At 42.6% G+C, this 24819-nt stretch overlaps 1 protein-coding gene across 4 annotated transcripts in view; it reads right to left on the reverse strand.

The window, feature by feature from the left end:
- The window catches only part of LOC122548856 (protein spire homolog 1-like), a 207915-nt gene that overhangs the window by 25954 nt on the left and 157142 nt on the right, over positions 1-24819 (reverse strand). For 2 of the 4 annotated variants that reach the window (XM_043687728.2, XM_043687729.2), the window contains 3 exons: positions 9692-9782; positions 6142-6284; positions 1550-1726 (listed from right to left, as the gene is read on the reverse strand). In XM_043687728.2, coding sequence (XP_043543663.2) covers positions 1550-1726; positions 6142-6284; positions 9692-9782 — 411 coding nt within the window. The remainder of the gene's footprint in view (positions 1-1549; positions 1727-6141; positions 6285-9691; positions 9783-24819) is intronic. The other 2 variants (XM_043687730.2, XM_043687731.2) reach the window with 1 other exon arrangement.

Raw genomic sequence — 24819 nt, forward strand, 5'->3', positions numbered from 1 at the left:
ATTAATTTTGTTTTTACACACCCAAGGCAGGCTGATTGCCTTTCAGGTAGGAAGTCTGAAAGACTTGCGTTTATATGGCACTTTGCATGACCATTACATGTCTCAAAATAGTTTACAGTCAATGAAGTGTTTATTTTTGTATTTGTCCAAGGAAATGTGGACATGGCTGGATACGCCAGCTTGTATTTCTCGTCTCTGTTGTTTGAGGTGTAGTTATTGTTGTAATGTAGAAACATGGCACACAGGAAGTGGTGTCACCTGAGGGATACATATTGATCAGGGTATGGGGGATAACTTCCCTGCTCTTTTTGGAAACAGTGCCTGGGAATCTTTGATGTTCACCTGAGACGGCAGACTGAGTCTTTGTTTAACAATGAAAGATGGCATGTCCGAGAGTATAGCTTCGGTTTAGCACCAACTGCCAAGAGTTGGACTTGAACACAAACTATTTCACAAGGTCACTGCTCTTGTGAGTGAGGCCATTTTTATGTATGTATTTCTGTCTGAGGAGTGTGAGAGTGAGAGTGTGTGTTTGTGTGAGTGTGTGTTTGTATGAGTGTGACTGTGAAAGCATGCGTGTGTGTGTGGGAGATAATTAGAGTGTGTCTGAGTGTGAGTGGGCGTGAGTGAATGTGTGTGTACATGAGTGAGAGTGAGAGTAAATGTGACTGAATGTGAGTATGTGGTTGCTCACTGATAGCTTATTGGGCTTACAGGAAGCGTTTATGCTCTTTTAAACCCAAGAAGTGCTGCAAGGAGAATTAACACACTGTTTTGATAACCCACACAAGATCCTCCAACCTATCATTAAATAAAGCCAGTGCAACAAACTCCATTTGATGAATATTATGTTGAAAAGATTGAGAAGAAACACTCCAGATTGACAAATCACACAAAGAAAACATTGCCATAAAGATATCATACAATGTGCTCACACATCATTTCCCCATGTTGATTAGTGTTTAATTTCTTTGCCCATTAACAGGAGGGCGAGAAATCAAGTTTCAAATTGCGAGTGTGGCTGTAGGCCTCAAAACATTTACACTTCAGCAGTTCAACACTTTAACATTAAAGCATTAAAGAACTGCGATTTCTTCCACTCAACTCATTTCAATGCAAAAAAGGGAGATTTAACGCAAACCTTTCCAATTTATCCTTTCAACGAGAAGAACATCACTGTCTTTGAGATTAACAAAACCTAGTCATTAGGGATTCATCACCTTATTCCAATTTACATGAGAAACCCAAACAGAGATATCGGCAATAAGGTGGAGGTAGCGAATTCAATAATTGCTTCATGTTTCTTGACACACAGGCACTTCAAGCAAATACGTTTGAGAAATGGCTAATGTTCGATACCATCATCTCGCCCTCCAAAAAGTTAAAAAAGCAAAGAAAAAATAAAATCAGTGTCAATCAGAAATGGAACCATCAAAGCAGATAATAGCAATCTTAGTAATGCAATCTGGCATTGCTGTTGGTAGGAAAGCGACAGTGATCCAGTTTGGTTATTTAAGAGGAATATTTCAGAAACGATGAAACAGCAAACCTTTGGTGTTTTCCACCTCACGCTGGTAAAGACTCCCTCACACAGAAAATACACAGCCCCCACCAAACCAAACATGGCGGCTTCCAGCGGGCAAGAATTGAGCATGGAGACTGTTTGCATGCTTGGGATAAACAGTCGGTGGCTCATCCGAGGTAATAAACTGCTTAGCCTGGACACCTGGACAACACATAGATGGTTACAATGGAAACTTGCATGGGGATTCTCCGTCGGAACCACAAACAAACAAACTGCAATTCTTATTTCCAACCAAAGCCGTACATTTCAGCATCAGGAATAATGAAGTCAACCTGGATTGGTCTTGACCATTTCTAATGAATTTAAGAAAGCACGGAGGGATTGAAACTTTGACAGAGACTTTAAGAACATCTCTGAAATTAGCAGAAACTTGCACAAGGTTTGCACTGGCTATGTGTCTGATTGTCCCCAGTTACTTGCACTGTTGGCCTGGTTCAGTTATCAGCAATCATGCCTCTAGGCCCCAATGCTGTAGGCTCAAGACCCACCTCAGATGAATTTAAGGTGACACATGCTCTGTCAGTTTAAGTGAATCTAGGAGGTCCCACAGCACTATCTGACTCTTAGTGCTGACCAAAGATTTCTTTAAAGTACACCACCAACAGATGAACATATTGTGGTGATTTTGTCTTTGAAGTCAATGGAAATAAATGATGCCTGCTGCTTGTGGTAGGCTTCCTCTCAGTGAGTAGATCAAATGAAAAGTAGCTGACTGCTCTTAGATTTGTGTGCAAGGGTGACTGAACTCTGCATTCCATTCACACTCCATGTTGGGTCTCCTATGCTGTTCTGAGGAGCTCAACCCAAACTTTAGATGTCAAACTAGGGTGGCAGCATTGCTAATGGGGACCAGGAGAGACTGGAAAACGCCCCATGATTCTGTCACTGGTAGACTGAGGGACTCCAGAGATCTCACTCCCTCCAGCCCATTCCCACCCAACCACGAGGCTGATAACCTACACTAGGTGTGACCATTGGGTGTGACAGTAAGAGGCAGCAACTCCCAGCATAATCTAACTGGTAAAACTAAACCAAATTACTGTGGTTGCTGGATATCTGAACTTGAATTAGAAAATGATCTAGTAGTACTATAGGCAAACTTGAAGCAAGTGCTGTAAGGTGAGTCTGGAAATGACCAAGTGAATGGAAGCAGCTCTATTTATTGAATCTTCTCTTAAACATTCACTACTCACAAGGAATAATCTTCACTTCCCAGTCTAACTAAAGCCCTCATTCCCAACTATCCACTGCTTTCTGCACCTGCTCTCAATCCTTGATTTCCTTCACAAAATGGGCTCGATCTGCCAACTTTGTGCCCATTTCACCACCCTCCTTTTCATATCCACTCCATATATTCCAATAAAGAACATAAGAACTAGGAGTAGGAGCAGGCAATTCAACCCCTCAAGCCTGCTCCACCATTTAATATAATCATGGCTGTTTACCTCTAGGCCTCAACTCCACTTCCCATAACCCTTTAACCTGTTCCTAATTAAAAATCTGTCTATCTCCTCTTTAAATTTACTAAGTGTTCCAGCATGCACCATGGTCTGGAATAGTGAATTCCACAGATTCACAACTCTTTGAGAGCAGTAATTTCTTCTTTTTTCTGTTTGAAAGCTTCTACTCCTTATCCAAAAAACATGACCTCTCATCCTAGATTTCTGTGTGTGAGGAAACCTCCTCTCTTCATCTACTTTGCCAAACTCCTTTGGCATCTTATTTACCTCAATTGATCTCCTTTATTTTTCTAAACTCAAGACAAATGCTTAAACTCTCCTCATAAGACAAACCTCTCACCTCTGGAATCAATCTGGTGACCCTCCTCTGAACTTCTTCCAATACAACTACATCCCTCCTCAAGTAAGGAGGGCAAAACTGTAAGCAATCTTCCAAGTATAGTCTCACTGATGCGTTGTATAGTTACAGCAATTCTTCCCTACTTTTGTACACTATTCCTTTAGCAATAAATGCCAAAATTCCAGGTGTCTTTCTTATTACCAGTTGTATCTACATTCCAGCTTTCTCCCTTCCATCTGCTCCAGATTTGCAACAGAATTTAATGAAGAGCATGTATTGAGTGGGAAACTGCTTAGTAGAGTCAGCAAGGGGCTGCTGCAATTTTAAATGTGAGAACAGTGGGCAGCACGGTGGCTCAGTGGTTAGCACTGTTGCCTCACAGCACCAGGGACCCAGGTTCGATTCTAGCCTCGGGCGACTGTCTTTGTGGAGTTTGCACATTCTCCCTGTGTCTGTGTGGGTTTCCTTCCAAAATCCAAAGATGTGCAGGTCAGATGAATTGGCCATACTAAATTGCCCATAATGTTAGGTGCATTAGTCAGAGGGAAATGGGTCTGGGTGGGTTACTCTTCAGAGAGTTGGTGTGGACTTGTTGGGCTGAAGGGCCTGTTTCCACACTGTAGGGAATCTAATCTAAACAGGACTTTTAGCCTCAGGAATCCTGATACATGGATTTTTCCAACCTATCACTCCAGGCCAGCTGATATTCTTATTCATCCCTTAGATCCTGAAGCCACTCATGCAGTATCCAGCATCAGGAGCCATGTGGACATAAAACATAGAACAGTACAGCATGGAAAAAGGCCCTTCGGCCCACCATGTCTGAAAACTCCCAACAACCTCATATGGCTCTCACTGATATGCACTTGATATTAAAAAGAATCCCTTACATGAAACTATTTCAAAGCTTTTAAATCTCAAATGTTAAACACAAATTTCTATTCAGGCCCTGCATTAAAAACTACTAATCCTTTCATGGTCTCCTTAACTATCTGATTTTAAAATCTCACTATGGCAGGTGATGGAATTCAAATTCAATTAAAAGTCTGGAATTAAGAGTCTAAAAATGACTGTGAAACCATTATTGATTGTCAGGAAAAACCCATCTGGTTCACTAATGGTCTTTAGGGAAGGAAACAATCATCCTTAGCTCATCTGGCCTACACGTGACTCCAGACCCACAGTGATGTGGTTGACTCTTAACTGCCTTCTGGGCAATTAGGGATGGGCAATAAATGCTGACCGAGCCAGGAATGAATTAGTTAGAAATCTCCTGAGATAATAGTGTTTTTTTTAAACTCAGCTAAGCATTCATTAGAACATAATGACAGTCCTTAGGAAATGTCAACAATGAACTCTTAAATTGCACAAACAGATGATATTTTTTCTAATCTATGCCAAATAACCTTTCAAAGGTACATTAATTTTTTTTTTAAACTCACAGTAACTTTAAATAGCAAGGATTTCAATTTTAAAAACTTCAGAATATGACCCTTAAACAGACGTTTTCAACTCTTTAAGAAGATTGACATTTATTTCAACAATTCAACACACCCCTCTGAGCTAGAGCTCACGAACCAACAAACTCACCACTAAGTTCAAATAACCCTGTTTAGTTTCGGTTTCCTGGTTGTGTGAATCACACTCTGTTCCCTAGTCTATTGCTAAAAATGTGATGGACGACTCCCACCTCGGGTCCCACCACCATTTTCAAAAGTTTGTGAAAATCCAGTTGTTAAGTCTCTAGATTTTACGAGCAAGTGTTAGGAATATCAGGTGTAATTGACAGGTTATACTTTAAGCTAAGGTAGTAAAAATATAATACAGCAGTACTGGAAATCTGAAATAGAAAGAGAAAATACTGGAGAAACTCAGCAGGTCTGGCAGTGTGTCTTCTGAAGAACAGTCGCATTGCACTTGAAGCATTAACTTTGTTTCTCTCTCCACAGACACTGCCAGACTTGCTGAGTTTCTCCACAATTTTCACTTTTTAAATTTTACACTTTGCGCTGCCCATTTAATGCTAAGATAGAATAACCTTGAGAACTAGCTATTCAGCATTTCTGCCTGGATACAAGGCTTAGATGATTCACATTGCCTTAGTCCAAAGCAACCTCTTGCAATACCAATTCATGGAATTTTCTAAGATAGCACTGTGTCTGACAGAAATAGTCTGCAGACTGTGTGTGACAGAGAGAGAAGAAATAGAGGTGGTAAGTCCTGCATCTGAAGCAAAAAACGATGGGCTTTATCATTCACCATGCAAAAGTCCATGCTCAGATTGAAGAAACAAAGTTAGAATGAATTTATAGAAGGTTGCAAGATTCACCAGCTTTGACTAGAGGGAAGAATCTGCAGGATAATCTTTATCGTCAACTTCAGTCCTGAAATAGGAAGAAACCCAATTGGAAGAGGAAAAAGGAAGAGGCCAGTGGAGCAGAGAATGGCTTTTGATTGATTCCATTTAAAGGCTAGAGTAAAGTTTAACCATTGTCAGTCATTCTAAAAATCAACAGCAGGATCGTTTCAATAATTTGAAGTATAAAATGGCTACTAATTAGTGGTTATTCAATTATTTAGTTTGATAGTTACAGTAAATGTCTAAAAACATGTCATCTTGATGTGTGAACATTCTAGAAATTCAAATATCTTTTTTTTTTAAAAGTGTTTTGGCCCTGCAGGGATCTATGTAATCATCCCAAGTCGGGGAAATGCCACTGGAATCTTAGCACAATTTTCCACCACGTTATACTTACCAGAGACTTGGAACTCTGCCGAGATGGGGGAAGAAACTGACGCACATTGGTTGGCGTTTCCTTCTCAATGGAGTGCCGCCTCTGAGGTTGCTTCCTTCGCTCAGGCTGTGGAGTGGAGGAGATGGGCAGGAACATTGGAGGAGCTGTGGATTCAAAAACAAGTGCAAAAATGGAGATGCCATATTAAATCGAGCACATTATTTATCAACCCTGACAATAAGGCTGAAGGAACCAGGAGCATCGAGAACTCAATAAGCGATTCCATGAATCAGGAACAGGATTGGCCACAAAATCCTTGAACCTGTTCCACCTTTCAATATCATGGCTGACCTTTGACTTCAACTTTTCTTTCTTACCCTATCTTACCCAAGAGTTTGATTTCCTTTAAATCCAAAAATCCACAAATCCTGGGATGCCCCAATCTCTCAATTTGATCATCAGACGCAGCTGCTGCTCCTTAGATACAGTTTCCACAATTAAGGAGCAATAGAAATATAGGAAACCAAGACTTTTCCTTATCTGTCCCTCAGCTAATCAAACAGATCATCTGGTCATTTACCCCCAGGCTCTTTGTTGGAGCTCGCTGTGCACAACTTGGCATCTGTGTTCCTTCCTCTGCTTTTAAAAATGCTTAATGAGCTGTGATGTACTCTGTAACATCTTGCATGTGAAAGGTGCTATGTAAATGCAAGTTTTTTTATTAACATGCTGGAGTGGGTAAACTAACTTGTTTCTATGTTCTGATATAATGTTGATTTTTCAGAGGAAGAAACTTCAGTTTCAAAATCCATGCAATCAGAATCCACTGCAGCTATTCAGAAGCAGTTCCTCTGTATACATAGTGTCTCTGAGTATCACTTGTCTCTGAGTTCCATTTGTTTGTCCTTAAATTTGTGAAAATACTGGGAGGTATTTTAACCTAAAACAGGTGGGGTTTGGGGTGTGGGGGGAATCAGTCTCCTGATTCAAACATACCTCACCATAATTATTCCCAGTTTTAATGGCACCACTCAGAAAGCGGCTAAATAAGGTCAAACCCTCAATGTCATCTAGTTTCTGGCTTCAACTTGGGTTTGCTAACCGCCTCATCGAAGTCAGGATTTGTTGGATACAGGAGGTGAGCACTTTTAGGTCTTCCTATCGGATACAGCACCCCCAGGATCCCCATTCCTCACCATTGGCTTTCACCTCCCCCCCATTCCTACAACATCCCCAAACCACTGATGCCACAAAGCCCCCGCAACCTCCCCTTCCAATCTACTCCAATCCACCTCTTTCCTCTTTTTCCTGGTAGAATTTCCAATCCTTCAGGATTGCCCTGGAATCTGAAAGATTAGACTAGATTAGATTCCCTACAGTGTGGAAACAGGCCCTTCGGCCCAACAAGTCCACACCGACCCTCCGAAGAGCAACCCACCCAGACTCATTCCCCGGCATCTAACACTAGGGGCAATTTAGCATGGCCAATTTACCTAACCTGCACATCTTTTGGACTGTGAGAGGAAACCGGAGCACCTGGAGGAAACCCACACAGACAAGGGGAGAATGTGCAAACTCCGCACAGACAGTTGCCTGAGGCGAGAATTGAACCCGGGTCCCTGGCACTGTGAGGCATCAGTACTAACCACTGAGCCACTGAGCTTAATCTCCAGGACCTGGCAGAGAGCAACTGCCATGACAGGATATAAAAATATTGCAGATAAAGGGAAAGGCTGGTTGATCTCATTGGGTGCTTGGAGGAAGTAAACTACGTCATTGAACCTTCAGGAAGCCATCAAACTAGAGTTAGCAGGCCTCCAGCTTCATCCTCTGGTCTCCAATTCCCCGATTCAGACCTTGATGTTCCTCACCACCAAGACCCTCGAATTTCACTCCCAGGCCTCAGAAACTCCAGCTTTTGGGGCTAGCAGGCTACCCAGTTGCCTCTTCCCTTCCTGCTCTTCCCTCTGTGTCCTATCCACATACCCCCCATCCCCAAGTGTAAACTCACTGCCTGCTGGTGCAACCACTGTTTAAGAAATGTGGTAAGGACAAGCCAGGGAACTGTAGACTAGTGAGCCTGACCTCAGTGGTGGGCAAGCTGTTGGAGGGAATCCTGAGGGACAGGATGTACATGTATTTGGAAAGGCAAGGACTGATTAGGGATAGTCAACATGGCTTTGTGCATGGGAAATCATGTCTCACAAACTTGATTGAGTTTTTTGAAGAAGTAACAAAGAGGATTGATCAGGGCAGAGCAGTAGATGTGATCTATATGGACTTCAGGCTCCCCATGGGAGACTGATTACCAAGGTTAGATCTCATGGAATACAGGGAGAACTAGCCATTTGGATACAGAACTGGCTCAAAGGTAGAAGACAGAGGGTGGTGGTGGAGGGTTGTTTTTCAGACTGGAGGCCTGTGACCAGTGAAGTGCTACAAGGATCGGTGCTGGGTCCTCTACTTTTGTCATTTACATAAATGATTTGGATGCGAGCATAAGAGGTACAGTTAGTAAGTTTGCAGATGACACCAAAATTGGAGGTGTAGTGGACAGTGAAGAGAGTTCCCTCAGATTACAACAGGATCTTGACCAGATGGGTCTATAGGCTGAGAAGTAGCAGATGGAGCTTAATTCAGATAAATACGAGTTGCTGCATTTTGGGAAAGCAAATCTTAGTAGGACTTATACACTTAATGGTAAGGTCCTAGGAAGTGTTGCTGAACAAAGAGACCTTGGAGTGCAGGTTCATAGCTCCTTGAAAGTGGAGTTGCAGGTAAATAGTATAGTGAAGAAGGCGTTTGATATGCTTTCCTTTATCGGTCAGAGTATTGAGTACAGGAGTTGGGAGGTCATGTTGCGGTTGTACGGGACATTGGTTAGGCCACTGTTGGAATATTGCGTGCAATTCTGGTCTCCTTCTGATTGGAAAGATGTTGTGAAACTTGAAAGGGTTCAGAAAAGGTTTACAAGGATGTTGCCAGGGTTAGAGGATTTGAGCTATAGGGAGAGGCTGAACAGGCTGGGGCTGTTTTCCCTGGAACGTCAGAGGCTGAGGGGTGACTTTATAGAGGTTTACAAAATTATGAGGGGCATGGATAGGGTAAATACGCAAAGTCTTTTCCCTGGGGTCGGGGAGTCCAGAACTAGAGGGCATAGATTTAGGGTGAGAGGAGAAAGATATAAAAAAGACCTAAAGGGCAACTTTTTCACACAGAGGGTATGGAATGAGCTGCCAGAGGAAGTGGTGGAGGCTGGTACAATTGCAACATTTAAGAGTCTTTTGGATGGGTATATGAATAGGAAGGGTTTGGAGGGATATGGACCGGGTGCTGGCAGGTGGGACTAGATTGGGTTGGGATATCTGGTCAGCATGGACAGGTTGGACCAAAGGGTCTGTATCCATGCTGTACATCTCTATGACTCTATGACTATGACTCTTTACCCACCAGCTCCCTGCTCTGTGTTGATTAATTAATGAAGGTTCAGCTCATTAAAACCATGTGACCTTGCTTCCATGGAGTTTTCTGCTGTGACTCAGTGCGTGTGGACAGATTCCACCTTACTTACTCTTTTTGCCATTTGGAGTGTCCGGGGAGCTGTCTTCCACTTTAAATGTTGATCCACTGGAACTGCTCCTCAACATCTTAATCCTCTCCTCCTTTTGAAGAAACAAAAAACAGCCAAATATAGAAATGCAAGTGGAAGCTACGTGCTGGTTGGTATCTGAACTGCACAGCACTGTTATTGTCAATCAAATGTATGTGTACAGACAATTCAAAAAATCCCAAAGAACCATGGTTGCTAAAAATCAGAAACAAAAGCAGAAATTGCTGGAAAAACTCAGTAAGTCTGACAGCATCTGTGGAGAGAAAGCAGGATGAACATTTCTGAAGAAGGGTCGCTGGACTTGAAACATTAACTCTACTTTCTCTCCACGGATGCTGCCTGACTCGTTGAGTTTTTTAGAACAAGTTTTGCTTTTGTGTGTATACAGACTAATCCTTTGCAGGTGAGGATGATTGTCTTCGATGAGTCGAAGGGTGACAGATGAATGTGAATACAGTAACCCAACAATTAATTCAGACTTTATTTTGAGTTGAACTACTTTACAAACTCCTGGTAGCTAATGTCTTCTTCACAAAAATGTCAATCTAACAACAAAAGTTTTCATGATCATCCTTGGCAAAGGGAGCCGTACTTTTCAGACTCGAGGTATACCTACACTCAGCAATGAAAATTTGGAAAGGAAACACAGGATTAGGAACAGGCCATTCAGCCCCTCTACACTGCTCCTGCATTCAATGAAGTCATGGCAAGTCTGTATCCTAACTCCAATCACCCACCATTGCTTCATATTCCTTGAATAACATCAATCTGTCGATCTCATATTAGAAATTCTTAATTCAGCGAGCAATTGCTACTTTTTTAGGGAGAGAGTTCCTGAAAGGCTTTTCTCCAAATTTAAAGTTGTTTTAAACTTAACATTTTCAAAATTTAAGATTATTGATTCACTCCTTAACCTTCCATGTTCCAGGAAATACCAGCCTTCCAACCTAACCTTCAGTGCCTGGGAAACGACAATTTGTGGACCACTCAATTATTAAGCAGTTTAAATTCTACCATTTTTTAAATTTCAAATAAGAACATTTGGAATATAAAACAATCATCAGTAAAGCTGATAAATCAAAAAAGAACTGCAGACACTGACGATCTGAAACACAAACAGAAAGTGGAGAATCTCAGCAGGTCTGGCAGCACCTGTGGAGAGTGAAGCAGAGTTATGGTTCGAGTCCAATAAGCCACAAATGCTGCCAGACCTGTTGAGTTTCTCCAGTAATTTCTGTGACTGTAATGATGACCCTGAAACTACAATTATGATAAAAGCCCATCTGATTCAATAATGCCCTTTAAGGAAGGAAATCTGCCCTTCTTACCTGGTCTGGCTTCCATGTCACTTCAGACCCACAATAATGTGGGTGACTCTTAACTGCCCTCTGAAATAGACTAAAACAATTGAAGACTGGCAACAAACACTTGCCTTGCCAGCAGAACCCACTTTCCATGAAAGAGTAAGACAGACGTCTAATATGGAGACAATAAGATGCTGGAGATCAGAGTTGAGAGTGTGTTGCTGGAAAAGCACAACAGGTCAGGCAGCGTCCGAGTAGCAGGAAAATCGATGTCAATTTTCCTGCTCCTCGGACACTGCCTGACCTGCTGTGCTTTTCCAGCAACACACTCTCAACAAAAGTCTAACATGGGCCAACTTTATATCTGCCTTTATTAAGCTGCTTATCTACATCCAAGCCTTTGTAATATTTAGGCTGTACTATTCAAACACATTTCTGGCCGGTCTCCCATGTTCTATTCTTTGTAATCTTGATGGGAATCCAAGCCTCTGCTTCTCAGGTCCTAAGTTTCAGGAAATCCTGCTTATCCATCATTCCTGAGTTTATTAACTAACATCACCTCCCAGCCATGCCTTAACTTAAAGTCTCATCCTTGTTTTCAAATCTCTTATGATCTTGGCCCACCCTGTTTCTGTAATGTCCTCTGACACCACAGATCTTTGAGATTGCCATGGTCCAATTTCGGTCTCTTGGACACCACTGGTTTTAATTATTGAGCTCCCATTGGTGACCATGCCTTCAGTTCCCAAGAGTCAATTCTCTGGAATTCCTTCTTTCCTTAAACCTCACTCTCAGTCATCTCTGATCATTTGCTCTAGCATCTCCTTGTGTGGCCTAATATCATATTTTGTTCTCGATAACGCTCCCATAGAATGCTTTGGGCCACCTTACCGTGTTAAAGGTGCTATGAAAATACAAGTTTTTCTCTGTTGTGTTCCATTCAGTTGCAGCTGTGCTTCCTCAGGCATGAAAGCCAGCACAAAGTTTATTGTGGGGTCTTGTGACACATTGGGCAGTGTCCCAGCCTCTGAGCCAGTTACAAGTATCAGTCTGGGACTTGGTGCATTCAGAGCATGATCAACTGGTTGAATAGCAACAGTTATTTCAGTGAGGCATTTGATAAAGTAGGCTATTGCACAAAATACAGAGGCACGGGATTGAGGGTGATTTAGATCAGAAATTGGCTAACTGAAAGGAGTGGTGGTTAATGGGAAATATTCATCCTGCAGTTCAATTACTCTTGGGGTACCGCAAGGATCTGTTTTGGGTCCATTGTTTGTCATTTTTATAAATGACCTAGATGAGGGCATAGAAGGATGGGTTAGTAAATTTGCAGATGACACTAAGGTCGGTGGAGTTGTAAATAATGACGAAGGATGCTGTAGGTTACAGAGAGACATAGATAAGCTGCAGAGCTGGGCTGAGAGGTAGCAAATGGAGTTTAATGTGGAAATGTGCGAGGCGATTCATTTTGGAAGGAGTAACAGGAATGCAGAGTACTGGGCTAATGGTAAGATTCTTGGTAGTGTAGATGAGCAGAGAGATCATGGTGTCCAGGTACATAGATCCTTGAAAGTTGTCACTCAGGTTGATAGGGTTGTTAAGAATGCATATGGTGTGTTAGGTTTGATTAGTAGAGGGATAGTTTTGGAACCATGAGATTATACTGCAGCTATACAAAACTGTGGTGCGGCCACATTTGAAGTATTGTGTACAGTTTTGGTCACCGCATTATAGGAAGGATGTGGAAACTTTGGAAAGGGTTCAGAGGAGATTCACTAGGATGTTGCCTGGTATGGAAGGAAGATCTTATGAGGAAAGGCTGGGGAAACTGAGGCTGTTTTTGTAAGGGAGAAGAAGGTTTAGAGGTGACTTAATTGAGACATATAAGATAATCAGAGGGTTAGGTAGGGTGGACAGGGAGAACCTTTCTCTTCGATGGCGATGGCTAGCACGAGGAGATATAGCTTTAAATTGAGGGGGTGATAGATATAGAACGGATGTAAGAGGTAGTTTCTTTACTCAGAGAGTAATAGGGGCATGGAATGTACTGCCTGCAACAGTAGTAGACTCGCCAACTTAAAGAGCATTTCAATGGTCATTGGATAGGCATATGGACAAGAGTGGAATAGTGCAAGTTAGATGGGCTCCAGATTGGTTTCACGGGTTGGCGCAACATTGAGGGCCGAAGGACCCGTACTGCGCTGTAATGTTCTATGTTCTATTTAAATCCTTCCAAATCCCAGGCTGGTGGGAGTTGCTCCTGATCAGTTCTGATGGAAAGGAAAGTGCAGTCTCTATTGGCGCTATCAATTGTTACAGACTACACAAGCCAAAGCAACTCTGATTCCTTGGGGACTCGGTTGGTTGGGCAGCAGGGTTTCAGATTGGGATGGATTTGGACCTGTCTCCTTGACCCCGACCTTCCATGGAGACAGTGTTGCTGTGGGTTAACCTGCTTTTGGAACTGAAGATGATAAGGTTTATTCATTCATACATTGGCCACTAGGTGGCAATCTGTATAGAGGAAAGGATATTATTTTCTTAATTGCTAAAATTATATCAATTACAGAAACCAAATGAAAAATACTGCCAATACACATCTGAGTATCATTTACCAAGTCAAAAGATGCTTAGCATTTTGGATATTGATATAGTCTCTTCAATGGTAAAAGCACTAAAAGAAAAGATTAATATGTGGTACGGTGGTTTAATGGTTAGCACTGCTGCCTCACAGTGTCAGGGACTTGGGTTTGATTCCAGCCTCAGGTGACTGTCTGTGGAGTTTGCATGATGTCTGCGTGGGTTTCATCTGGATGCTCCAATTTCCTCCCACAGTCTAAAGATGTGCAGGTTAGGTAGATTGGCCATGGGAAATGCAGGATTACAGGGACAGGGCAGGGGTTGGGTCTGGTTGGAATGCTCTTCAGATGGTCAGTGTGGACTCAATGAGCAGAATGGTCTCTTGCTGCACTGTAGGGATTCTAGGATTAGTGTTGACCATTCTGAAAAAAAACATATCAAATTCAATACATTAACTCTGTTTTTCTCTCGCTGACAGATTTTCTGAGATTCTCCAGCACTCTGTTTTTATTTCCGACTTGGAACTATATTGCTGTTGCAGGCTTTAACAGTGCTGTGGATGCCGTACACCTCAAGGACTGCAGCAGTTCAAGGTGGCAGCTCAGGGAAATTAGGGATGGGTAATAAATATTGGCCCAGGCAGCAATGCCCACATCCCCTGAACAAATTAAATAAAATTTGATTCAAATGTCAGTTATGTTTGTAAACTATTTTTTATTGTGGTACTGCAGTGTTCTGCTGGCTAGTCATAAATAATAGACAATAGACAATAGGTGCAGGAGTAGGCCATTCTGCCCTTCGAGCCTGCACCACCATTCAATATGATCATGGCCGATCACCCTTAATCAGTATCCTGTTCCTGCCTTATCTCCATAACCCTTGATTCCACTATCCTTGAGGGCTCTATCCAACTCTTTCTTAAACGAATCCAGAGACTGGGGCTTCACTGCCTTCTGGGGCAGAGCATTCCACACAGCCACCATCTCTGGGTGAAGAAGTTTCTCCTCATCTCTGTCCTAAATGGCCTACCCCTTATTTTTAAGCTGTGTCCTCTGGTTCGGGACTCACCCATCAGCGGAAACATGTTTCCTGCCTCCAGAGTGTCCAATCCTTTAATAATCTTGTATGTCTCAATCAGATCCCCTCTCAGTCTTCTAAACTCAAGGGTATACAAGCCCAGTCGCTCCAATCTTTCAACATAAGATTGTCCCGCCATTCCAGGAATTTACCTTGTGAACCTACGCTGCACTCCCTCAATAGCCAGAATGTCTTTCCTCAAATTTGGAGACCAGAACTGCACACAATATTCCAGGTGCGGTCTCCCCAGGGCCCTGTACAGCTGCAGAAGAACCTCTTTGCTTCTATACCCAATCCCTCTTGAAGGCCAGCATGGTATTAGCTTTCTTCACTACCTGCTGTACCTGCATGCTTGCCTTCATTGTACAAGAACACCCAGATCTCTCTGTACTGCCCCTTTACTTAACTTGACTCCATTTAGGTAGTAATCTGCCTTCCTGTTCTTACCACCAAAGTGGATAACCGTACATTTATCCACATTAAACTGCATCTGTCATGCATTTGTCCACTCACCTAACCTATCCAGGTCACCCTGTAATCTCCTAACATCCTCCTCACATTTCACCCTGCCACCCAGCTTTGTAGCATCAGCAAATTTGCTAATGATACTATTAATACCATCTTCTATATCATTAATATATATTGTAAAAAGCTGCGGTCCCAGCACTGATCCCTGCGGTACCCCATTGGTCACCGCCTGCCATTCCGAAAGGGAGCTGTTTATCACTACTCTTTGATTCCTGTCAGCCAACCAATTTTCAATCCAAGTCAGTACTTTGCCCCCAATATCATGCGCCCTAATTTTGCTCACTAACCTCCTATGTGGGACTTTATCGAAGGCTTTCTGAAAGTCCAGGTACACTACATCCACTGGATCTCCCTTGTCCAGCTTCAGAGTTACATCCTCAAAAAATTCCAGAAGATTAGTCAAGCATGATTTCCCCTTCATAAATCCATGCTGACTCTGACCTATCCTGTTACTGCTATCCTGATGTGTCGTAATTTCATCCTTTATAATAGAGTAACTGGTCTATAATTTCCTGCTTTCTCTCTCGCTCCTTTCTTAAAAAGTGGTACAACACTAGCCACCCTCCAATCCGCAGGAACTGATCCTGAATCTATCGAACTCTGGAAAATAATCACCAACGCATCCACGATTTCTCAAGCCACCTCAGGCCCCGGGGACTTATCAACCTTCAGACCTAACAGTCTCTCCAACACCAATTCCTGGCAAATATAAATTCCCTTAAGTTCAGGTCTTTCAGCCACTGTTACCTCTGGGAGATTGCTGGTGTCTTCCCCAGTGAACACAGATCTGAAGTGAGAGAGTGTTATTTTATGCCACAATTATAGGGATAAAATGGGCAACAAAGTGCTGCAGAGAAGATGATCAGAAATGAGGCCTGATGGATTCAGAACATCCGGAAGGCAGCACCTCTGACAGTATCACATTCCTTCAGCCCCTTACTTGAGTCTCATCATAGATTCTGCATTACAGTGTGTGTGGAGTAGAGTGTGAATAGCCAACACACAACTGACAGCATTGTGGAAGATTGTTGTTAACCAGTTCAGCTCTAATTTTGAAAAACCAGGTTTAGCTGACCCAGTCCAGAGTCAGGAACAATTCCATGATGGGATTCTCTCTCTCTCTCTATCCATTATATCAAGATGGTGGCAGAGTAGCTGAGCCGAGCCTGGGGATCGCCTGCTCCTGTCAGCGTTCCTTCTCTTCTTTCCTTCTTTTTTTATTGAGCTCTTTTTCTTTTCTTTTCTTTTCATTTTTCTCTTTTCTTTTCCTTTTCATTTAAGTCTGGAGAGTGACCGGGTGAAGGAGGAGGCTTCCAATGGCAGCAACACCAGACACGGCTTCACTCCAGCCGGGGTCTCTCTGTGAGTAAGGAATGGGCCCAGGGTTGATTCCCCCTGGCCTGGACTTGCAGTCTGGGCCAAAGCTCCAGGTCTACAACCAGGCCCCAGGAAGCGAAGTGGTGTGGTGGTCTCAGCACGGCATGGTGGTCTTGACCCAGAGTGCAGGTCCCTTCCCCATGCGAAGGTCTTCTTCATCTTCAGCTTCAAGGTATTCCAGCGGCCCAGCATGGTGGTATCATCTTGGAATGGCTGCATCACCCCTGAGTGACAGCATCATCCCGAGTGGCGATGTCATCCCGGAACGGCAGCATCATCCTGGAATGGCAGCACTATCCCAGAATGGTGGCATCATCCCGGAGAGAGTTGGTACATCCTGGTGTGGCGGCATTATCCCAGAATGGTGGCATCATCCCGGAGAGAGTTGGTACATCCTGGTGTGGCGGCATTATCCCAGAATGGTGGCATCATCCCGGAGAGAGTTGGTACATCCTGGTGTGGCGGCATTATCCCAGAATGGTGGCGTCATCCTGGTGTGGTGGCATCATTCTGGAATGGTGCTATGATCCTGGAGTGGTAGCATTATCCCGGAATGGCGGTATCATACTGGAATGGCGGTTTTATTACAGAAAGGCGATATCATCCAGGCTGCGTCTTCAAGATATTCCATTGTTCCTTATGGCTTTTCCTGAGCCCAGGAGCCGTTAACTGAACTGTGATGAACTTTGCCTTCATTTTACTTTTTTAAAATTATTATCTCTGAATTCTGCCATTAGTGTAGGTGCTGTGGTGGGGTGACTTATAAAACCTTTCAAGTAAGAGTACACGTCACAATAAATTTCTATTCTATTCTATTGTCTCTATTTTCAATACGCTACAGTCATAGAACCCACTTCATAACCCGAGGCTGGAGACAGCTGGCCTATGGGAGAGTGAAATCTAACAAAGTCAGCAGCTCCCACACAAGTGGAGCTGGTCACCCAAGACCAAAATGGCCAACATCTGTTGACCATGCATAAACTCACCATCTTCACTTAACCCAGATGAAAAATAAATAAAGGCACACTGCGTCAACATTTTAGTCACAAAGCATGGACCCTGACATTTATGTTTTACACTTCAGAAACTACAATGCCATCTCTATATGATTCCAAGTCCAAACAGGAACTTTAAAACTCTCTCATATTTACAACTTCTGCTGGATTTCAGTTTAGTTTATGTTTCTCCAGTTAAACACACAGATTTAACTAACAGCAGACCACAAACAGGCACACACACTAGTCAAACGACAAACAATTGAACAATTGAAAATTGCACTGACATTCTGAATTGGTGACACAGATACACTGCATACATCAGATGATCCGAGCATAAGACACGAATTGGGCATTTTAGAAAAACAATCGCATCAAAATGCATGAAAACTCTCCCAGAGCAGCACTGTTCATGTTATTATGTCTACCCAACAAATTTGAATGGTTCCATTGTGTAGTCAGCATGACTGGTCTAACTGAGAATGTGAACTTCAGGCCAATGATAAACAAGTAGGTTTTCATAATCACAACACATAGAAGGTTAAGTACCATTACTCATCACCTTGACTTAAATTGGGTGATGTCTGGGGGGATCCAAGATGGCGGCGACCCAGCAAGTCTGAGTCTATAGTGCTCCTCCCAAGACTTGGGTAAAGTGGGTCACCCACCCCCATCACACTCACCAAATCATTTATAATAGCTGTTTAATTTAATTAGTTGTTTAATATTAAATTTAAACAATCTAATATTTAGTAAAAATGACCAAAGGGAAGGGAGCCCGCAGCTCTCAGCAAGCAGGACCCCCTCTCCCAACCTCTCCAGATGCAGCAGAGACGTCTGCAGCCGCCCCTGGGGCTTACCTACAGTGACAAGCCTTGTAGAAATGATCTCCAAACTGGATGAGAAGATCGACGCTTTTATTGAAGAATCCCGAAATCGATGGGACTCACTCTCGGCCGCGCTGCAGAAGCACGACCGAGACATCCAGGAAATCGAGCGCCAAGTTGGAGGGGCGGAGTTAAAGGCCGCGTCCTCCGAAACTACAGCGCAATCGGCCGTGGATCAGGTCCGGACTCTCGAACAGCGAGTCCGGACCTTAGAGAATTACATTGACGACCTCGATAATCGAGGTCGTCGAAACAGTATTCGTTTGCTGGGCCTTCCCGAACGGGAAGAGGAAGGCCAGCTTACAGCGTTCCTCGAGCAGTGGCTGCCACAGCTTTTAAATCTGTAAGCTGGATCAGGCCAGGTAAGGGTAGAATGGGCCTACTGGGTCGCAATACGCGGGCCCGGCTCGAACCAGCACCCACGCCCGGTCCTGTTCCGGCTGCAGAGCTATAGGGAGAGGCAGATACTCCTAGAAGCTTCTAGAAATCTTGGAAAAGACCCCCAAGCTATGATCTATAAAGGATCCAAGATCATGTTATTCCAGGACTTTTCCCCAGTTCTGGTCCGAAAGAGGAAGGCATTCGACGAGGTGAAGAAGCGTTTAAGGGACTTAAATATTCAGTACTCCTTACGCTACCCAGCGATGCTACGCTTTAACCATGAAGGATCCGTATATAACTTCGGATCACTAGAAAAGGCTAAGGAATTCTTGGACTCTCTTAGATAAACTGTAAGAGATAATGGATGTTGGTTTGCCTTTCCCCCCGCTTTGGTTTATATCCCCCCTTTTTTTTCTTTTTTCTTACCTTACTGTTTAATATTATCATGGGGGGGGGGGGGAGACGGATTTGATTTTCTCCCCCCCCCCTTGGGGTTGTTTTCTTTTATTATTTTATGTATATATGTGTGTGTGTGAGCTGGGGGTATGGTTAATGTTGGTGGGGGGAGGTGGTTGCCTTATTCTATTTTACCTCTGTCTTTAGGAGCGGAGTTGTTTCTCCCTTGTTATTTTGTATTATTATATTTAATTATTATTTGTTGAGGTTGTAATTTTATAGTTATATATTTATATATGGTATTAACATTACCAAATATATCCAGGTGTTGGTATGGGTGGGGGTAGGGTGCTCACTGTTAACTCTAGCTTTGTATTATATCTGAATTCTCCTCATTTTATTGAGGAGTGCCTGAGTCAAGGATGGGGCATTGGTTGGGAGAGGCTATGATGGACTTTTGGAGAGGAAGTGACACCCCCTGGGAACAAGGGGGAAAATCTCCACTTAGATTAGATTACTTACAGTGTGGAAACAGGCCCTTCGGCCCAACAAGTCCACACCGACCCGCCGAAGCGAAACCCACCCATACCCCTACATTTACCCCTTACCTAACACTACAGGCAATTTAGCATGGCCAATTCACCTGACCTGCACATCTTTGGACTGTGGGAGGAAACCGGAGCACCCGGGGGAAACCCACGCAGACACAGGGTGAACGTGCAAACTCCACACAGTCAGTCGCCTGAGGCGGGAATACACTTAGATACATTTTATATTTTTTTAATTTAGAAATAGTTTTTTATTATACTGTTGTGAGTGTATTAGAGAGCCTTTATTTTTGTAAATTTTATATGCTCTACGCTCGGGATGTTCTGGATAGGGTTTCCCCTCCCGAGGGGTCTCGGATTTGCCCAGATGATTATGGTTGATCAGTCGGTTAAGTGGTGCATCTGGAATGTCAAGGGGAGTAATTCGCCAGTCAGAAGGAAGAAAATATTATCAAATCTTAAGAAAGAAAGAGTTGATATAGCTCTCCTACAGGAGACACACTTGTTGGATAAAAAACACTTGAAATTACGACAGGGTGGATTTGATCAGGCCTTTTTTTCTTCTTTTAGCTCAAAAAGCAGGGGAGTTGTTATTCTTGTTCGGAAGAATTTCCCTTTCAAAATCCTAAATCAGATAAAAGACGAATCTGGACGATATATTTTGATTAAAGCCCTTATAAATGGAGAGGGATATGGGATTTTAAATTTGTACTGCCCCCCGGCACACCCCTTTAAATTTATAACGGAAGCCTTCTCAAAATTGATGGCTTTTGGTGCCCGTCACACAATTATAGGGGGAGATTTTAATTGTATTATGGATCCGGAAATAGATAGGATTCCCAAGAGTACTGCAGGAGTATCTCCCAGATCTAGACAATTGGTGGATCTGAACAAAGAATTAGGATTAGTAGATGTATGGAGATGTCTTCATCCACAGGGCAGAGATTTTTCTTTCTACTCCAATCCACATAAATGTCATACCAGAATTGATATGTTTTTTGCCCCCTCGATTTTTTAAAATTCCATATCATCCTGTAAAATAGGTAGTATAGCAATTTCCAACCACGCTGCTGTATATATGGAAACCAAGGCGAGGAACAATGGGACATCCCCTCGGCATTGGTGTATGGACCCCTTCCTAATGAAAGATAGTAAATTTGTAAAGTACTTCTCTCAAGAATTTAAAACTTTTTTAGAAATTAATTCAGGTACAGCTAGCAACCCATCAATGATGTGGGAGACCATCAAAGCTTACACGCGAGGTTTGATCATCTCCTACTCAGCGACCCGGAAAAAATTGAAGGGAGAACAACAGCGTCTGCTTGAAGCTCGCTTAAAAGCAGCTGAAACAGCATACACTGATAGACCTTCTATTATTAAATTGTAAAGGATTACGGCTCTTAGGACAGCTCTAAACACTACGCTTACTCAAACGGCTAAGAGGGAAATATTATTTGCAAAACAAAGGTTATATGAATATGGTGACAAACCGGGTAGATACTTAGCATTTCTTGCAAAGAAAAAAAAGGCCCCTCAGACTATTACGTCTATCAAGGAAAGTACGGGTATTTTGACTCATGATCATAAAAAGATTAATGCGATCTTTAGAGAATTTTATTCTGAGTTATATAAATCGCAGGATTGTGAAGATAGGAGTAGGAGGATGCAGTCATTTTTTAAAAAAATTGACCTTTCCGGGCCTAACTCCGGAACAGGTATTGGTCCTAAATGCTCCTCTAACAGTCCAAGAAATACTTGATGCAATTAGGCAACTTCAGAGCGGTAAGGCAGATGGTTTTCAAGCTGAATTTTATAAAGAATTTACAGAAATATTGGCTGGTCCACTTATGGACATGTATAACTGCATATAGTCAGGGCTGTCTCCCACCTTTGCTGAAAGAGGCAAATATCTCTCTTATCCTTAAAAAAGGAAAGGATCCAGAAGATTGTATGTCCAACAGACCAATATCCTTGCTAAATGTAGATTTTAAAATCCTTTCTAAAACGTTAGCACTGAGACTAGAAAGGGTACTGCCACATATTATAAAGGAGCATCAGACGGGGTTTATTAAGGGCCGTAGATCATCCAATAATATTAGAAGGGTTTTGAATATGATTCAAGCCTGTCTTCAGGGAAAGATACTAGGAGTAGTAGTTTCATTAGACGCGGAAAAGGCATTCGATAGGGTTGAATGGTCATTTTTACTTTACACATTGGAAAGGTTTGGCATTGGACAGGTATTTACCAAATGGGTCTCAACATTGTATCGTGATCCCAAAGCAGTTGTTGTTACCAATGGATTAGGTTCGGATAGCTTCAGTGTGGGTAGGGGCTGCCGTCAGGGATGTCCTCTCTCTCCATTGTTATTTACGCTAATAATTGAACCACTAGCAGAAGCTATATGAGCTGATCCTAATATAACGGCCCCGAGGATTGGTACAGGTAAACATAAAATTACCCTTTATGTAGATGATGTTCTTCTATTCCTCAGTAATCCTCTGATGTCCATACCTCACCTAATCCAAGTTATTAATACATTTAGTGCATTCTCAGGCTATAAAATTAATTTTTCAAAATTGGAGGCTATGCCAATGGGTGGCCTTGCTATGACCCCCCACTTAGTGGACGGATCCCTTTTTCCCTTTCGTTGGTCCCTGGAGGGCTTCTTATATTTAGGCATTTTTATTACTCCAGTATTTGGTCAGTTGTATAAGGCTAATTTTGTGCATTTACTGGAAAGGATAAGGCAGGACCTCCAGCGATGGGGAGACCTTCCAATTTCCTGGTTGGGTAGAATAGCACTAATTAAAATGATTGTCCTGCCCCGTCTCCTATACCCTATGAGAATGCTTCTGGTGATGCTGCCGAGGACGGCGCTACGTAAATTATATGGCTGGCTGGGTTCCTTTATCTGGAATCATAGACGGCCCCTCATTAAGATGAAGAAGCTACAGCTTCCACAGACAAGGGAAGGATTGGACTTCCCAGATTTTAGGAAATATCAGTTAAGTTCCCTATTAAGTTACATAGCTGATTGGGTCTTGTCTGATCCGCAATCAATCTGGTTGGACATCGAGACCTCTCAAGTAAAATACCCACTTATTAACCTTTTATTTTCAGACAAGAGGAAAATCATTACAGATCACTGTAAAAACCCTATAATACTAAACACAATTAAGGCTTGGAATATAATGCGGCAAAATGAGGGTAATTCACATAAAACATCCCCCTATGCACCAATAGTGGGAGCATGGGGATTCCAACCGGGGTTTACAGATGCCACTTTTAAACTCTGGGACCTATTTAAGGATAGGGTCCTGATGTCTTTTGAACAGCTGCGTCAGAAATTCGGATTACCTATTGGAGACCTCTTTCGATACTTCCAAATTCGAGACTATATACAGAAGAAGACTACATTATTAGATAGTCTTTATAAATCAGATAGAGAATGTAGTGTCCTATGACCAGTGGGGGTATCTTCCATCAGTACTATTTATCATTTACTATATGATGAAGTATCGGGAGATATGGACAATCTGCTTAAAACATGGGATCAGGATTTAGGACTAGAAATCTCTATAGAAACGTGGAATAATATTTGGGAAAACGCTAGAAGAATTACTATCTGTAACAGAACCCAGGCTATCCAGCTGAAGATACTTCATAGGGCCCATATAGCACCGGTTCGATTGGCAAAATTTAAGGCAGGAGCATCTCCAATGTGTCCCAAATGCAAAATAGAGGTGGGCACTCTTGTACATTGCCTATGGACCTGTCATAAGATCCGTAGATATTGAACTAAAGTAGCAAGTACCCTGACAGAAATTTTAGGAACGGAAATTAAAGTGGACCCTGTATCTCTCCTTTTGGGCTTTTCGAACTTTCCCTCCCTGGACATGTACGGGAAGAGACTATTTTCTATTCTCTCTTTCTGTGCAAGGAAAAATACTTTGGTGAACTGGGTGGCTGAGGGCCCCCCTGGACTTTCAAATTGGCACAGATTAATTATGGAATGTATTCCCCTTGACTTCCTTACAAATATGGTGCACCGAAAGACCGAATTATTTTATAAAATATGGCAGCCCTTCTTGAATTACATAAATACAGATATTTCGGCTATCCTAACAAGGGCTTTTATTTAATTGAGATTACAAACCTGGCTGGTCCGGGGCCCCTTAGGAGAGGAATCCCGCATGAATACGGGTTTTATTACATCTGATGTTAACACATTCCGAGCATGTAAGAGACTTAAATATACACTCTGGTTAGTTGTACGTTAGATTAGTAGACAGTTGAGTTTTTTTTTCTTTTTCGGTATTTTTTTCTTTTGTTAAATTTTGGCTATTGTATATTTGATTTAATTGTATATCAATGTTTGTAGTTGAGAGTTTTGTTTATTTTTGTAAACTTGTAAAAATGTTAAATTTCTAATAAAAATATCTATTAAAAAAAATTGGGTGATGTCTAATTAAAATTCACACAATGCTTAAACAGCACTTTCGCCCCTGTGGCCTGGGTTCAATTCCCGGTCAGGGAACGGGTGCGTTTAATTATAGCTGGCAGGGTGATGGTGGTATAGTGGTGAGCATAGCTGCCTTCCAAGCAGTTGACCCGGGTTCAATTCCCAGCCATTGTAGTGTTGTGGTTTCTGAACTGACTTTTATGGGTGGCACAGTGGTTAGCACTGCTGCCTCACAGTGCCAGAGACCTGGGTTCAATTCCCACCTCAGGCAACTGTCTGTGTGGAGTTTGCACATTCTCCCCGTGTCTGAGTGGGTTTCCTACCACAGTCCAAAAATGTTCAGGTTAGGTGAATTGGCTATGTTAAATTGCGAGGTAAAAACAATGACTGCAGATGCTGGAAACCAGATTCTGGATCAGTGGTGCTGGAAAAGCACAGCAATTCAGGCAGCATCCGAAAAGCTTAAATTGCCCCTAGTGTTAGGTGAAAGGGTAAATGTAGGGGAATGGGTTTGGGTGGGTTGCTCTTCGGAGGGTCGATGTGGATTTGT

Source organism: Chiloscyllium plagiosum, unplaced genomic scaffold (assembly GCF_037043375.1).
Source record: "Chiloscyllium plagiosum isolate Xiang-an unplaced genomic scaffold, Cpla_swu_hap1 HiC_scaffold_4, whole genome shotgun sequence".
Taxonomy (NCBI): domain Eukaryota; kingdom Metazoa; phylum Chordata; class Chondrichthyes; order Orectolobiformes; family Hemiscylliidae; genus Chiloscyllium; species Chiloscyllium plagiosum.